At 49.6% G+C, this 17,648-nt stretch overlaps 1 protein-coding gene across 7 annotated transcripts in view; it reads right to left on the bottom strand.

The window, feature by feature from the left end:
* The window catches only part of SMG6 (SMG6 nonsense mediated mRNA decay factor), a 243,179-nt gene that overhangs the window by 10,710 nt on the left and 214,821 nt on the right, over window positions 1–17,648 (bottom strand). For 4 of the 7 annotated variants that reach the window (XR_012008521.1, XM_072779018.1, XM_072779020.1 and 1 more), the window contains 2 exons: window positions 11,883–12,059; window positions 7,698–7,844 (listed from right to left, as the gene is read on the bottom strand). Coding sequence is in view for 4 of the 7 variants with exons in the window: in XM_072779018.1 (XP_072635119.1) it covers window positions 7,698–7,844; window positions 11,883–12,059 (324 nt within the window). In the remaining 3 variants the exon portion in view is untranslated. Of the gene's footprint in view, window positions 1–7,697; window positions 7,845–9,265; window positions 9,502–11,882; window positions 12,060–17,648 lie in introns of those variants that run through there. The other 3 variants (XR_012008522.1, XR_012008523.1, XM_072779021.1) reach the window with 2 other exon arrangements.

Here is a 17,648-nt window from a genome sequence, read left to right as displayed (position 1 = left end):
TAAGCACTAGGTCTCTGCCACCGCCCCACTGCGACTCTTCACATCTTAGTTTTACTGCCTCCAGAAATGATAGTCCAGCTCTGGTGTGACTCTAAAAAGGAACTGGCTGCCATTCTTTACTCTGTATGAACAGTAATAAGCTCCTTGGACCCTGTACCGGTAATTCCACCTTTAGAGAGCTGGCCTTTAAGCCAGGTGGCCGAGGGAGGGTGGGAGGGTGGGGGCTGGACAGCCTATTTGTGTGTGTGTGTTTTTTTTTTTTTTTAAGATTTAATTTATTTATTCACAAGAGACACACACAGAGAGAAGCAGAGACACAGGCAGAGGGAGAAGCAGGCTCCATGCAGGGAACCCGATGTGGGACTCGATCCCTGTATCCCAGGATCTCGCCCTGAGCCAAAGGCAGATGCCCAACCGCTGAGCCACCCAGGCGTCTCTTCACTTGTGTGTTCTGAGGGCAGGGCAGAAGCAGCGCCTAGGAGCAGGGTACAGGGAATCTCTAACCGTCTGAATTCTCTGAGCTCTGGCTCAGGGCCAGAAAGGTGAACAAAGGCCACAGCCTCTTAGGGAGGTGGCAGCCCTGCTGGTTCCCCAGGGGTGGGGTGGGGTCAGGCTATATGAGGGTGGTTGGAGCTGTGCTGCCATCATCCGGTCCCAGGGACGCCCGCAGACAACTTCCCTTAACCTGGCTCTGCCTAGTGAGTCACCACACAACTGCTTCCTGTTCCCCACATACCCTGACGGAGTCTCAGGAGGTTAAATGAAGCTGTTCCCCCTTCTCCTGGGGTACCCATGGGCCTTGAAGGGGTGTCATACCTGGGTCATGACACTGGCCCAGGCCCCTTCAAAAGAATGGCAGACTGAGGAGGGACTGGGAGTCTGCAGGCTTCTTCTGTGGTGTCTGTGATTCCGGCCCTCTCTTACTGGTGGTGGTAGTGGTGGTGTGTGTGTGTGTGTGTGTGTGTGTGTGTGTGTGTGCATGCGCGCTCCTATGCGCGCACACGTGCACACTTAGCATTTGCCCTCCCAACTTTTCCAGATTTTACCCGTCAGATTCCTGGCAGCTGTGCACGGCGCCTGTGCTGGCCGTCACGTCCCATTCTGATCTCTGGGTCGCACGGTGAGAGAAGGACACAGGATGCGCAGGGAGTGAAAAAGTGATGTCGGTGGGGAGAGTGCCAAGTCCCCACTCATAGCCATGGGACGCTTGGGGAGACGGGGGAAGCAAGCTGCTGCGGAGTTCAGAGGCCGGTAGTGAGATTTATTTTTGTTTGTATGAGTAAAAAGCTGCAGAAGCCTCTGGTGGGGGTGAGGGGGGCTCAATCGGAATGCTGTGATTCAGACAGGCTGGCCCTGGACTGGAGTCAAGTGTGCTGACCCGGAAGGAGAGTTCCACAGGAACCCTCCTTCTGCAGCTAAGACTGGGCCACAGTGGTCCTTGGAGAATGAACTGAGAACTCAAGGAAAGCATGGATGCTTTGAATCAGATCACTGAGAATAAGGACCAAGTTGTCATCAAGCGTGGAAGAAAAAAGAACTCAATTCTGTTTCTGGAAGTGACCAACTTTTCTCTGAAGTATGAGAGCATCCTTGAGTAGGCTGGTGGGAAACTGGAAAAGAGATAATCCACAATAACATCTAATGAGGAAGCTAACAGGCTTGGGAGAAGGGCTCTTTCACAGGTTAAGTTCCTTCTAGATAGTGGGGATGATTTGGGGATGCTGACCCACTAAAAATTGAGACACTGAGAATTACAAATAAAAGGTAACACAATTAGCTCACATGGGAGCTGTGGAACTTGGGAGAACCCATGTCATGAAGCAGAGCCACATCAAGAGAAGGCCTTTTCAGGTCTTCCTTCTGCTTAGGGCTCCACAGGGAGTGGGGCTGCTTCCTTCTCTCCTGGGTGACAGGAATCAGTTATCCTGGGCCTCTCTGGCCAGAGCCATGTCTTCACCAGAAGTGAGAAGTTCTGTACCACAGCAAACTTCTGTGCTCACTCCATATATGAAAGTATCTAGGAAAATGCCTGATCCACACATATCAGTTACTTCACAAGTGTCACTTTCCTTTCCTCCTGCCCAGCTCCACGTGTCACCTTCTAAATATCCAGGAGGGAAAACTTCTGGGGAAACCACTCAGGGGCAGAATGGGAGATGGGGAGGGGGGACAGAGAGGACTAGTGATTTTTATGATAAGACTCATGATACTTATTGTTTCTTTTTTTTCTTTAATGACATAGAAGGGTTTTTTTTTTTTTTAATGAAACATGGAAAAATGGAAATGAAATAAAAAATAGGAAGAGTTGGTGAGATAACCACCAAAAAGTGCAGATAGGCAGTTCCTTCTTGAGCCACAGAAACCAGAGGGAGCAGATGCTGCGTTTGTGAGAGAAAGCAGGCAGGACCATCCGCCACCCTTTGGAATGTCACGTCACTGATTTAGTAGGGTGGGAGCTCATGGTAAAGTTCCTGCTTAGGATCCCTCCTCTGGTTGTTCAAAGTCAGTACCACAGAACTTACTGAACACTTGTTCTCTTTTTAAAAGTTAAGAGTAGGATGATTTGCTTGTTAGTTCTTATCATTGTGAGGAATGATTGTATTCTCAAATTAGACTGTGAGGAGCTCAAGGAGAATGGCTTCTCTAACAATATCTAGCATAGGTTTTGATATATTATAAGAGCTCAGTAAGCTCAATCACAGAATGTCACAGTTGGAAGGCATTTTAAAGGTACTCTGATTGAATTTTACCCACTAGCTCTCATTGTGAGAATGCCAAAGACCTGTGCCCTTTCCTGATGGAGAGGGAGTGGCAGGGCTGGCATGACCCCTGAGCTTGCTCTAAGCAGCACTGGTCAATGGGTGTGTTCCAGCCAAAAGCCTGACCATTCTGTAGGCAGACAGGACGTTGTGGATGCTGGAGTCTGCAGAGAAGCTAGATTGGGCTCTCGAATGGCTGGAGCAGGGTGGGCGGCTGCCCAGCTCTGCAGGCTGATGTGCTTTCCTGCCCCAGCGTGAACGTGCCCCTGGCCTGGTAGTACACTGGCTCCCACCCTGCCTCCGACAGCTAGGAGCCACGGTTGAGTGTCGGCCTTCCGCTAGCTTCCATACAGGTGTGGGGGGCTCTGTGTGTGCCCCATTGTTCCACAGCACCACCCTCCCCCAGCTGGGTGGCAGCGTGAATGGGCTGCAGCTATATTTAGAGTGAAACTCCTGGGGCCACCACAAAGGAGTGACTGCATCTTCAGGAGGGTGGGTGGGCGGGAAGGGGACAGGGGAGCCAAGCTATTTTCAGAACACATGTCATTGCTGGCTACAGAGCAAGACTGTGGCCATAATGCTGAGGGAAACAATAGCTGTGGCCAGAGGAAGAGTCTGTTATGTTTCAGGTGGGATGTTTGCAACTGCTCAGGAAACCCGACCCCGCCCGACAGCAGCACAAATCACAGCAAAGCCTCGTGGAGGCAGAGAGGAGGCGGGGGATTCACAAGGCCAGGATGAGGTGCCAAGAAGCCACGCCTCATGCCTAGAGGCGGGTTTTCAGTGACTGCTTTGCCCTAGGGGCCTAATGGGGACTGAAACACCTCTGACCAATTTCCCAGACAAAGCATGTACCCTGCGCTCTGGTCTCTGGGCAGCCCCCAAGAATGGCAACGGGAAGGAAAAGGACTCAGTCAGAAAGCATCGAGGTGGGCAGAACCAACCTAATATGAAGAGGTGTCTCTGGCAACAGGCAAAGCCTGGGCTGAGCCAGAGACTCAGCGGTCTCAAAGCCCCAGGTGGGTGGACCTGGCCCCCCAATATTCAAGGACTTGCCTAGGTGCCATGGCTCCAGCTGCACAGGCCCTGAGAGCTGCCCACACCCCTATTCTGACCTCCACTTGGCCCCACTCACCAGCCTCTGTGCAACGCCGGAAGCAGGGAGGGACAGGCTGTGGAGGGAGGCCAGGTCTCGCCTACCCCAGCCCACAGATGAGCTCGGGCCCAGGGGTCTAGGTGGGAGAAGGGAAGTGGGGGTGTGGCTGGAGCCCCAGATCCCAGTTGGACTTTATAGTCATCATGGGGGCCAGGAGGATTTTTTTCAACTCTATCTTCATATCCCCTTCCCCAAACATGTGTGGTTCCTGTTTTGCTGCATCTGTAAAAGGCGCCGGGAGCTGGGGACTTGCCTTACACCTCTCGGTTAACACCCCTGGAGACTGATGGAGTTCAGAGCAGTGTAATTTACAGCCCATCTCTCCGATCTTAATTCACCCGATGCTCCTCTCTTCCTTATTGTATTAGTGTGACCCAGGTACCTGCCAACAATAATGGCCTCTCCAGCTCGGAGCCTCTCCCTGACTCCCAGGACAATTTATACCTTTTCCTTGGGATTTTCCCCCCTTAAATTAAACAAAAAGAGGAAAAATAAGAAAAGGTTAACATGGGTTTGGAGTGCTGCAGCCCCGTGGTTCTGGGCAGAGAGCCAATGGCCTGAGGGCACACACATGTGTGTGCTCTCCCAGAAGGGCCTTCACCGGCCCTGTTTTACAGCCACCTCGGCACAGACTCCAGGGTTCACGCATATGGCCAGACAGATGTGTCTGGCTTACGTTCAAGGCTGGAAAATGAAGAATTATGGAAGTGAAGGGCCCCGGGCATTAAAAGGGAGGGGGGGTGGGAGGAAGGGGGGAATTTTTCCTCTGCTGAGAAATCCTCCTGTGGCTGTGAGGCTGGAGGAAGAAGGCTGACAGGAGGCAGGGCTGCCAGCAGTGGTACATGTGGGGCCGGTTCTTAAAGGGCCCACAGCAAACTCAAGCCCCAGCAGGCCTTTGGTGCACAGGCCTGAGCAGCCTGTTTTGAAGGAGGTGACAGGGACAACATGTGTCTCAAGCAGGGGCAGCCACAGGCACCAGACATCAAGTCTCATATAAGACCTCCTGTTTGCAAGGTACTGCATGTTGCCCGATAGGCTAAGGTGAGAATGGTGCTCTCGACAGGTCATGCCCCCATGGCATGTGCTCCCACAGCATCCTGTATTTCTCTTTGGCAACAATGTACACTCGCCTCAAATCACTGGCTTCTCCATTCACTGTACACTCTGTACATTCTGGGGTGGAACTTCTTTGGTTCACTCCTGTGTCCCCTGACCAGCAGCCTCACAGATGCTCATCATCACTTATTAAACTGAGCTGAAGACACAGTACTTGCTTCTAAGGAGTTCAGAGTACTGGGGGAGAGGGGGTTGGCGGGGGGCGGGGAACAAGTCCAGAAATAACTGTAATATGAGACATGATATAAATATCACAAATGAAGTATAAATCAGTGCCACAGGAACACTGAGCAAAGAGAGATGAATTCCTCCTGAGGGGTATCAGGGAAGGCTTCACTGGGGAGATGAAGTTTCATCTGAGGATTGAAAGAAAAATAGAGTTTCAACAGGTAACAGGAAATGTGGAGCAGAAAAAGGGTATCCTTCTGAGGGAACAGCATGAACAGAGACTGGAGCGTGGGTAAGGGTAGAGTATGTCAGGGGACAGTGAGAGGAGAGGACGGTCAGTGTTGTCCAGGGAGAAGGGCCTTAGTGTCCAGACAGATACTTTACACATAACTTTTTGAGGTAGGTGTTGTTATTACTTTCATATTACAAATGAGGAAACAGTTTCAGAGGAGTGAAATTATTTTCCCGATGTTATACAGCTAGTAAAAACTCATGGGGGATAGGAGAAGAGGCTGGAGAAAGACTGGGAACAGATGAGAAAACCTTTAATGCCATAATCAGGATTCAGACTTTATTAGCAAAGCAAAGGCCCTGATGATTTCTGAGCAGGGGAGTGGCTTTTCTGGGAAGAGAATGATAAAAGCACACAAGGTGCACTGAAAGTGCTGAGGTGGACAGGGGCTCAGTACCACACGACTCTAGGAGCTGCCATTCAGACTACCAAGTGAACAGCGCCCCCTGGAGTTGTGCAATGCATGAGCCTTGACTGCTATGATCCAAGTCAGCACGTGGACCAAAATAGCAGTTGTGGCAATGGGAAGACAAGAGAGAAGGGAGTAAGTGAACACATAGGGTTTGATAAGAAATGAGACATAAGGGGTTAAAAGCCAGTGAGGAATTTTAAGAGGATTCTCTAGTTGCTACTGTCTATTAAGTCACCGAACAAATATTTGCTGAGTGCCAACTCTGCAGCTGAGACTAAGAAGTAATAAAAAAGGAAGGAGGGGACCAAGAGGAGAATGGTGGTGAGGAAGCCTAAAAGGGTGGTGTGGCCAACAGAGAGGAGAAGACGAGGGCTCACTTATGCTAAGCTATGGATGAGAGGGCCCATCACTGCAGAGATGCCAATTGTGATGGGGACTGAGACTTGATAAAGACAGGGACTTGCTGACTTCCGAAACAACAATTTCTATAACTGCTGGGTTGAGGGTCAAGACGTGGAGGTGGTGAGTACAGGTAGAACTTTTGGGAAGATTGATGGTGAGGAAGAAAAGAACCACAGGATGGGAAGAAAGACAGCTTGAGGATGAAGTTGCTTTGTAGGTCACAACAGAGAGTTCCATACAGACCCCATAAGGGCAGTCATACCATAACAATGACCTGGCAGAGGTATCACACACTTGACACCAATTGGCAAGAGGGCATAAATGTCTCAAAAACAATGGATCCCTGCTGGTATCCATTCCTCTTCCCAGGGCAGAGTTCTGATTGGTGTTCTGACAAGTATGAGACCACAGTGACCATTTATGGAGTACACACTGTGTGCTACTCATTGTGTTAAGTGCTGCACAATGCACTGGCTCCTGTAGGCTGCACAGTAATTCTAGGAGGTAGGCACTATTACCACTTTCACTTTACAGATGGAGAAAAAGGCTCTGAGAAGTTAAACAATGTGCCCAAAGTCACAAACCCAGTAAATGGTGGAGTCCAGAATGTGATCAGGTCTGCCTGACCACAATGTGCTAAGCTCTGAGCCAAAAGCAAGGGGTGGCTAAAGAGAGGATTAAAAATAAGACATTCCTAAAGAGTCCTGATGCTTCGCCATGCTTATAGTCTTTAAAGGGAGGAGCATGACTGGCTCTTCCCTGTCTGCCTTGAGGCCTAGATAAGAGGAAGTGAGTTTATAGTACAAAGGACAGATCTGGGAGAGCCATAAAGAAAAACCTGCTGCAAGTGGAGGCAGGGGACCAGAGAGCTGATGGGTGGAAGAATCTTGTATGGAGAAGTAGTTTCTCTCTGGGAGGGTCCAGAGTGTCCTGCTCAGAGGGGCTTGGCCATTACATTTGGAGCCCAGATAATCAGACTGTGGCTATGACTTTCTCTTCCCTGGTAAGAGGTGTCCTCTACAGAGTACCTATGACCTCTCTAGGAGTATCGATAAGGTTTAGGGGGAACTCTGAATCTCCTGAGATTGTGTGGATGAGTGTGTTATATGTGGGTATATATTCACAGATCATGACTGGGGAAGAAGCTTTCATCAGATTCTTTGAGAAGAACCTGCTTTTGCCTTCAGAGTCCACAAGGAGGGAGACTCCAGGCACCATATGTGCTATCAGAATTTGGTAATGGAGGAAGAAAATGGGTGGAATCAGTAAGGACACTGCCAGACAGTCTCTTTCTGAGAGGGTCCTGTTCATGCCTACTCTCAACTCACACCCTCCTCATACCCTGTACAGTCACCACCCTGATGGGAACCACCCTCTCCAGACAAGCCCCACCTGGATCTTTTCTTGGCGACGCTGTTGCTCAGCTATCTTCCTTGCCAGAGCCAGCTTCTTGGCCCGAAGTTCCCTGATGTCATCCTCACCCCCGCTGCCTTCGGCCTCTGAATCTTCCTCAAAGTCTTCAATCACCACGTCCTCCTCCTTTGGATGATGGAGTAGGTCAGGGGAGAGAGAAGATGTGAGCCCATGGCCCTTACCATACCCACCCTTCTGTCCGTCCAGCACTCCCAATTCCATGCTTACTTGGATCTTTCTTGCAAAGGGCCTTAAGGTGTGTGCTTCCCTTAACTGAAGCAGAGAGGGAATAGAGAGAAGCTGCCACCTCCCCCCCCCCGCCTCCCAACTGCTCCCTTTTGCACTCCAGGCTCTTTCCTTCTGGAGGCTCACAGGTCCTATGAGAAGTCACTCACACACAAATATACTTCCATGCTTAAACACACAGCTTTCCATTCTCCTCTGCACTCACTAAGTAAAGCTTTGAACCTATTTCCATTTTAAAATCATCAAAGGGGAAAACAACAAAGAAGGTTAAACCACTCAATTTAAGTCTAATTTCTGCTAATGATCTGATAGGCATCCATTCTGGCCATGAGCTGGGAGTTAGGCATGGAAGCTCCCCTGCTCCCCCAGATGGCTTTAGGGAGCAGATGCTGTAGTTCAGCAGACCTTGTCCTGATTTCTTGATTTCTTTTTTTCCTGATTTTTTTTTTTTTTTTAAACCACAGCCTGACTGTGAGGGCTGCTGAGCCCCATTACAGGAATTCACATGACATGACCTTGCTCAGCTGCCCTCCTGGGTCTGGGCAGGCTAGGAGATGGCTTGCTAGCTTCAGGAGCCTCCTGCCAGGCTGGTGGAGCCTTCCCCAGGGATGGCCCTCCCTGCTTGCAGCCTCAGCTTTAAGAAGCCCCCACTCTCCGGGTGGTCCCAGGCTCTGTTCTTCACTCTCTCACTTCTGACCTTGGTCAGCAGAGAACATGCAGCTGCCCAAGAGCATGTCCTCTGAGGGATAGGATTAGCATGGGTAATGGAGTCATTAGTAGAAGATTCCTATGTTTCTACCTGGATGATGATAATGACAGTGATTATGACAATAACAAGTACATTTACTATATGCTTACTATTGGCCACCTAACTGGGCTGTTTTTTCATGTATCAACTCATTTAATACTCATGATGGTCTTTTTAAAAAAATATTTTATTTATTCACAAGACACACACACAGACACAAGCAGAGGGAGAAGCAGGTTCCATACAGGGATCTGCTGGGATCATGCCCTAAGCTGAAGGCAGACGCTCAACTGCTGAGCCGCCCAGGTGTCCCTCATGATGGTCTTTGAAATAGATGCTACTATTATCCCTCATTTATTTATTTATTTATTTATTTATTTATTTATTTATTTATTTATTTATTATCTATCCATCCATCTATCTATCCCTACTTTAATAAATGAACACACTGAGGTTTAGAAAGGTAAACAATCTGCTCAAGGTTAACAGCTAGTAAGTGGCAGAGGAGGGATTCAAATCCCCATGAGTCTGACTCCAAAGTGTGTAATCTTACCAAGAGTAGGCAAGAGCACAGGGCTGGGCTCTTGAATCTAGACAGTAAGGCCAAACCAGCCCTGAGTGCCTCAGCTTTGCCAGGCTTCCAGCAGGCCCACCTGGGATGTGTTCCATACAGTCTGCTCTCTCCTCTAACTGTCCATCTCAAGATGATATTCTGATGGATTTTCTTGGCTGAAAGTCATTGGTAAAGTGTGTGGGTGGGTAGGTGATGCTTTGTCTTGGGAGCAGAATCTAGAGGGGTAGGAAGACAGGTGTTTTGGTAGTATCCCTAAGGAATAGGACTCTCTTTGGCTCATGAAGAATGACATCTGAAGAAACAAAGAATCTTCCTCCCCCAACTAGCTTCAGTGACTCAGTCTTTTGGTTTAGGGGGTCTCAGGATGAGGCTAGAACTGCCACCATCCAAGAAGTCTCAGGGGTCTGGGATGCTATCTACAGTGACCATACATCTTACAACCCACAGGCTATAGTGTCACAGGATTCATTTCCAGGAGGCCCAGCATATGAGAAGGCAGAAGACTCTTTGCACACTTACTTCCTTGCTCGTGGGGTTAACCTGGACCAGAGTGAGTGGGACAGGATGGTGGGCCAGCCTATGGGGCAACACTGCCTCTGCCTGCTCTCATCAGGGATACACAGGGTTATCGTGGGGATTGGAGTGAGCTTGACTGAGGTCAAAAGGGGGTCAGTGAGGCTTGTCTGAGGTTCACTCAACTCTCACAGCAAACGAGGAAGTGTGGGGTTATGAAATTACACAGACTAGGGTAAGCAGGGTTTCCCAGGGGCCACTAACATAAAGGAACCCAGGAGGCTCGTGGGAAAAGGAAGAAGTGGGCAGCATGGCGTGGGTCACAACCTCTGTCTGGTCAATAAGCCTTAGGAGAAAGAGTGTGGCACAGCCAAACTTTGGGCCCAAAGATCTAGTCTGCTCCTTGTCAGAGTGGTGGAGACCCTCCTTGGCTTCTACACTGTGCCCTTCTCTGGGGGTCTCACCAGCCTAACTGGATTTGGTACTACAGGCTTCACTGGCCAGAGGACATCTCTCCTAGCAATCCTGGAGAGCTGGCCTTGCTTACTTTCCACTGTCTGCCTCAGCCTTGCAGTGTGGGTGAGAGAGCTGGCTGAGGTGCTGCCCACCCATGCTTCCCTGCACCGTGCCCAGAGCTGGGGTGACACAGCTGTCCTGCTCGAAGCCTGGACACCCCGATGGCTTTAGCAAGCCTGCTGTCCCCTCCCATAATGACAGCTCATTCTTTCCCATTATTCCCTGCCCAGGTTTCATCCGAGTCTGGAATCATGGGCTCAGCTTTATCCCTGGAACCACCTCTGTCCTGGAAGCTGAGCCCTGTGTCATCAGGGGTGGGGTGGGGTTCTCCAGTTATTCTAATGAAGCCAGTCCAAGACTCTGCTGCTCGGAAGACTCTGAACCAAAGGTGGCCACTCTATCACTGCTTCAGATCACAAACGCCAGCTCCCAGCTGACATCTGGCTTCCCCAGCCTGTTGCTGATTTCATCCCTGCACCCCACCCTGCTCCACCAGGCGCTCGAGACCGCTGTGGGCCAAATGACTGTGTTGGCCTACGGCTGACCTGGCCTCTGGCTGGAATCACTTCCGTCCCTTCTTGAAGCCCCACGTTCCTTCCCACCTAAGACTCCTCTGTCTTTAACACTGTGGGGTAAAAAAGGAGAGTCAACTTCCAGGCAAAAGTGGTCTGTGTGTGTGCATGCAATCCCAGACAGGCTTACCCAGACATACAGCAGTGCAGCTGGCAATACTATCAAATGTACACATGTGCCAACACTGTCACACACTCACACTTACTCAAGAACCCAGAGCCAGCAGGGAAGCTGGCAGCAGAGTTCAACTTCAACTGACACACAAACCTAGCACATACAGGCCCATGACAACAATCACCCTCAAAATATACATATCTGCACACATACACGCATAGGAGGGCAACTGTAGGTGGGGTTTAGCCAGGATGGGTACACAGGTTCGTGCGCATGCGTGTGCACACACACATATACACATGGTCTGGAGTGAAGCAAGGGCTACAGGAACAACCAAGGGCAAACAAACAAGAGGAGAATTCCTTAATCACATCAGGATGTGCAGGAGGGAGGGAGGGAGCAAGGGAGGGAGGGAGAGTAGGCCAGGGGAGGGGGTGATTTTCCACACGGGGCCAGCAATGTCAGCTCTTCCTGTACGTGTGCTGGAGGCTGGAGTTCAGGCCTGTGCTGCACTGAGCTCCACACATCTATAAACTTGATCCTCAGCCTGAACCCTAACACCACCCGCTCCCCCCCCTTTCCTAAGCCTCCCGAGCTGCACATTATTAAACTCTTTCTTTCCCTCCCTTCTCCTCCAATGCAACATTAAAAAGAAGCATCTGGAACTCGTAGCAGAGTGAGATGGAGACACTGGGGTGGGACTGGCAGGAAGGGGCACCAGCAGAGTGCACTCTTGAGAAGTTGTCTGGTCACGTCCACATCCATATTGCTCTGAGTGGTTATAAATAACCGGGTAGGAGCAGAAGAAATGGGCAGAGCAGGATTGGGGGTGGGGAGGGGAGCCCTCCCTCTGCCACAGCGGGCTCTCCCCGCACAGTACCTCATCTTCCAGTTGTTTTCCCTCTTGGCTTCCCATTTCCTTTCCCATGGTGTCTGGGACGGGTGCCACTGACACATATTTTCCACCCTTGAATGCCAGGAGAGGCTCTTCTTGTCCACAAAGGGCTTCCAGAAAATACTTCAGCACTGTGACCCTTTTGCAGTCGGCTGCAATAACCTACAGGGCAAGAGGGAGAGAAGAGAAACAGCATTTCTGAAAGGGTAGATGAAGATGACAGGAGTTGTTTGCTGGCAGAGGGGCACATGAGAAGTGTGTCAAAGTTACTGGATAAGGCTGCAGGGTGAACAAGTGGGACTTCAAGTGTGTATGAAATCGTGAAGGAGGGCTGGGGGTGGAGATGAAAGGGCCAAGATCCTCTAGAGGAATAAAGTCACTGTCTCTCTTTAGGTCATCCCCGGAGGAGCAGACAGCCCCATGACCAATGACAGGTACCCTCTGGGGCTTTTGCCTTTCTTCTGAATTCCTGATATAAAAAAGGAATAAATTAAATTTGTCTAAGTTTCATATTTAATTGACAGAAGGATGGAGTGCAGAACACAGCTTCCTGGTACCTTCACTGCCTCCCATTCTCCTCCCAGCTCCCCTCTCTCTAGGTTCCCAAGAGGAACACTTCTAGCCTGAGTGCAGAATGAAGGATGAGGGCTTTCTTGGCTGTTTCATTTCAGCTAGATCACTTTGGGCTTCCCCTGACAGGTTCCTGCCCCACCTAAGAGCTTCTCATACTCAAGAGATTGGGGTCAGGCAGGAAATTGTTGTCAGGAGAAGGGAGACAGGCAAAACAGGTAAGGGGTGTTTCACCAAAGCTCTGCTCCTTCAGGAGTTCACTCCATCCTGCTCCCATGTGGCCACATCAGCACATAAACCAGTGCTGTCAGAGAAGCTGGGGCTGATTTAGCTGAAATGAAATTCAATATCTTGAACAATCGTCAAATCTGTAAGTGTCTCAGATGAAGTTTCCATAGTCACTCTGTCTGGGGTCCTTTGCCTGCTAGACCACACAGGTGTGTCCTCACTTGCAAAACCATCTGCATTGCTGGCACCCTCTCATGATCTGCTCTTCATCTCTGGCCTCTGGGGTCCTTTTCTCCAAGGGAGAGGAGGAGCCCTGCTTGATCTGGAGCTTGGAAACTGGTGAAGACCATCACCCCTTCATCAGCACTGACTCTAGCCCCTGCTGAGTGTCCCGTGTTCCAGAACGTGAAAGAGACTTCTATGTCTATATCACATAGTAAAGTCCTAACTTGGAGACCAGCTTTGATTGTTTGCTCATTGTTTCACAGGTGCATTATGTCCCTCACCTGGACAATAACCCCACTGGTAGCAAAGGACACATTTTGTATTCTTCATGCTTTCCTATTGAGGGGTGCTAAGGACAAGCGGGGCACCCAGGAGGCTCACAGTAAGGACAGATAGGCACAGAGAAGCTTGGCTGGGTACCACAGGAGAATGAGGCAGGCATGATCCAAGTCTTCTAGGACACTGTGGAAGTGAGGAGTACTGTGCCATCTGGCTGGCCAGGGCAAATACAGCACATACTAGTGAACTGTGATTCTATCCTCTGTTGCCTCTCTGTGCCAAACCTCCTCTTCTCCCTGCCTGAGAGTGGCCGTTGCTCACCCTCACCAATGACCCTGGGAACATTATAGGCTTGAATTTCAGGCTAAGTACCTCGACCACCTCCACCTGAGAAGCTGACCTAACAGGTGCTCAGCTACCCAGAGAAGGCTTAGGAGAGGACAGCCATCTTGAATTTGGGGTGCCCAGTGCTGGACTTGGGCCAGGGCAGGTAATCATAGGTCCCACTGCGTGTATTCAAACATGTCATGAGGAAGGCTGGAAATACAGAAGCAGGGCCTAAAACACATTAAAGAAGAGAGCTGCAATGAGTAATGGCCTGGCAGGCAGCACGCACAGTGGCCTCCCTGCATCCCCAGCCTCTCACTTGCAGAGGAAACTTCTGCATTTCCACAAGACTGCCAGTTTCCTCTCTGTGGTCTAATTTTAACCACCTTGTCGTTACAGTGTGTGTCAGCCATCTGACCCCACTATGACCTCTGACCTTATGCCCCAGCTACTGCTTGCACTATGGAGAATTATGTAATGGGTCCAGGACTTTCCTTTTCAGTGTGAGGCTGTTACCACTGAATGGAGAGGAGGTGGGGGTGGAGGGGTGAGAAGAAGACAGAGAAGAAGCTTGCCATGGTCCGTGGCATCACCTGGATGGTGAGAAGTATGCTGGCACTCCTGCTGAGTATGCAGCAGAAATTTGCCCAGAAGAGGAATGTGTGTCCATGGTTGTGTGTGCCCACTGACAGGCAGTGAGAAGAGTTCCTGCTGTTTTAGCATGGGCTGGGTGGCTTGCTCAAAGGCTCAGGAAGAGTGTGATTCCTGGCCAAGAGGGAGAAAGGGCACATGTGTGGACGTGGAACTCTTGGAGATGGGGATTTCCAGGGCACAGTGGGACCCAGGGATGCAGACATCCTGAGCCTGCCTGCAGCACATCCTTAGGGGATCAGTGGGGATTGTCATTCACATGAACACAAAAGCAAAAAAGAGTGCCCCCCACCTTTGATTGTCACTGGAATGTTTAGAAGGAACCCAGTTTCCTTGGGGATTTTGTCTGCTATGGCCATTAGTCTCTTTCCTAGGGCAAGGGCACTCCTGGCTGATTCTGAAAAGGGCTTTGATCCAGTGGGGTCTCTGAGCTGCTGCTAAGAGGTCTGGAAAGAATCCCACGCATTTGCAGAGATAAGAGCCACCCAGCCTTTTGGAATTGTGAACTCTCTACCCTGCAATCCAACTTGCAGGCAAGACAGCTAAGGCTGTGCAGTCTCCTCAGTTTTCCAAGAACACTGTGCATGAGAAATGGGCTTCTAGTTATTTAGTAGATAGGGGAACTGAGGCACAAAGTCTAGGGCTTGTCCAGGGGCAGAGAGAAAACTCTGTCTCCAGCCTGCTGGCCTTTTTTTTTTTTTTTTTTTTAAAGATTTTATTTATTTATTCATGAGAGACACAGAGAGAGAGTCAGGGACACAGGCAGAGGGAGAAGCAGGCTCTTTGCAGGGGGCCCGATGTGGGACTCGACCCCAGGTCTCCAGGATCATGCCCTGGGCTGAAGGCGGCGCTAAACCGCTCAGCCACCTGGGCTGCCCCCGCTGGCCTATCTGCTAAAGCATTCTGTTCTAAGGTGCGAGGAATGAGCTCAGCAGGGTGAGGACCACTGTTTTCTTGCTCGTGTAGTGTACAAGTGGCTTATGGAAATACTCTCCCAGACAAAGCCTCCAGCACTTGAGTCAGGGAAAAGTTTAAATATGGTTAATAAGGGACACATCATGATGGAAGAAGCCCTTCGATGCACCCACAAAGAGCCAACTCCAAGATGATCTTTGGCTGGTCAAGGAAGACTTCCTGGTAGGCCAGGGGTTAAAGCTGGGTTCCCTGCTTGGAGAGGAAGGAGTCCAGCTAAAGTCTATGACATAATCTCCACAATACTCTGTTCATGAGTACATTTTTCCATTCTATATCAATGAAAAACACAGAACGTAAGTTATTTGTACACTGTAACTCTGGGCAAACTCTAGATTTTCTAGAAGAGGAGGCCTCCTTCCTGGACCATTAACAGGCTGGGCTGGCCTGGCCTATAGCTAGAGGCAGGTATAAGGGCTGCTGGCCAGGGATTCCCTGGGGGAACTCAGGATCCAGCACCTTTCTGGAGGGAGGCGTTGTGTAGGAGAGATTACCAGGAACTCCACAAAGTTGATGGACAAAATGTCTCACACAAATCACTCCAGTCAGCTTTGAGAAGAAAACTGGGACTTTATGTCAGGGAAGAGCTAAAAGAAAGGCACCTTAAGAAAGCCCCTTTCCCTTCCCCTGAAGACTATCTGAGGCAGTAAGCCCCACTAGTGGGAACTGAAACCTCTAGTTTCAGGGCTCCAGTTATCACTGGATCAGGTCCACACGCAAAGAACCAAGCAGAAAGGAAAACTGAAAGTGAGATGTGGCAAGGCGATACAGGAGCCTGGCCTGTCCGAAGCTCAGTTCCTTAGAGATTACAATGTGAGCATGCATAGGGTAAGTGGAGTCTGGAGCTACATGGAAGGTTAGGTCTTGTGGAAAGCAGGAAAAAACCTCTAAGGGTCAAGAGAAAAGAGGGAAGGCAGACTGAGCCCCTGGTCTGGGGTACTTTAGGTGGGGTGGTTGATAAACAAGGAATGGAGTTCTCTGGAAACTCTCTATAGCCACTCAGGAGGAGACAAGCCCAGCCTGGGCAGAGGTGCCCTGGAAGGAACAGAAAAAGAGATCTAAGCTGTCTTATGGAAGATGGGGGAGGGCGAGGGAGAGAGAGAAAAGGAACTGAGCACCAGGTACCACAGACTGATGAACCCTGAGTTGCAAGACTTAATACCTTAGAGCTGCCATGGGGAAGGGAGAACACTCCTCCCTTCCCTGCACCCATGTAGCCAAGGAATAGGAGGAGGTGTCAGAGAGCTGAACCAGGTCTCTGGATGCAAGCTCTAGGGAATGAAGGGCTCATGTCATCTTGACTGGGTTCCTGTTATCTCCAAACAGGCCACTTGGAAGGCATAGGAGCACAACAGCAGCTGGTTATATTTTACAAAATTTCTTTTTTTTGAACTTTTGGTTTGGGGGAATCAGAATTTAAACCTATACAATCAGCCAGTTCTATTTTTCCTGGTCTTAAAAAGCCCTGCTTGCTACTGCTCCTCTGGTTAAAGAGAAAAAATAACATGGGTTTTCCTCTACAAACTTAAGTTTACAGGTTGTTTTTCTTGTTTCTCTAAATGGAGCCAATTATTCTCACATTTGTTGAAACCTTCAATCAAACTTTATAGCTTGTTAATTTTACAGAATGTCCTTAGAGCAAATAAGATGCAGACAGGAAAGTGAAGTCTTGCTCAGATTATTAAGAAAGCTTAAAATAGCCTACAAATCCACCACCAAGGCTGGTGAATAGAGGCTGCTTGGCTGGCTTCTGAGGTCAATTAGCAATGGGTTAATCATCATCTTTAATAAGCCAAGCCTACAAGATTAGCTACAAGAAGCTAAAGTCAGACTAAAGTGTTTTCACAAACTGGGAACCTCTAGTTATTCACAACTCACCCTCACAGGAGCCTGTAGGGTGGGAATGACAATTCTGTAGTGGCCAAGGGTGGGTCAGGATAAGAGGTCTGCCAATGAAAGTTCACACACAGGGAATCCTCTGGAGCTGGGAGAACAGAGGAAGTGGTTTATTCACATTCTTAGCGGGAGGGGCTTCAAGGCAGGGAGCAGACTCCAGAGGCAGGAGGGAAGATAGCCATAAGGATGTACAAGTACTCTGGAGACACAGAAGTAGCTTACAAGACAGACACTTGCAACCTATCTGAATCAGAAGAAATTGGTATTGAATTGTGAGAGGGGGTCATGGGTCAGAGGGGAAAGAAAGGAAGACCCTGTGCAGGTGCTGAATGATAAAGGCAGAGTGAGAAGAGGCATGGGTCCTTGTGCTGGATGCATAACCTAATAACCCCTGAGAGTTATTAGAGTACCATCCAAAGGATCAATTGGCATTTCACTCTTTCCCTATCCCTGCTGCAGCAGGGCCCCATATCTATGCAAGGCAGCTAAACATAGTTCTCTCCCTTAGTCATTTTTGATCTCAATGTCCAGACCCAGCACTCCTTAGTCCTACAGTTAGTCTGTGTTAGTTGAGAGATCAGTGAATCACAAGATGAGATGCTA

The sequence above is a fragment of the Canis lupus genome, chromosome 16 (genome assembly GCF_048164855.1).
Source record: "Canis lupus baileyi chromosome 16, mCanLup2.hap1, whole genome shotgun sequence".
Classification (NCBI taxonomy): domain Eukaryota; kingdom Metazoa; phylum Chordata; class Mammalia; order Carnivora; family Canidae; genus Canis; species Canis lupus.
This window is presented reverse-complemented; position numbering and strand designations above follow the sequence as displayed.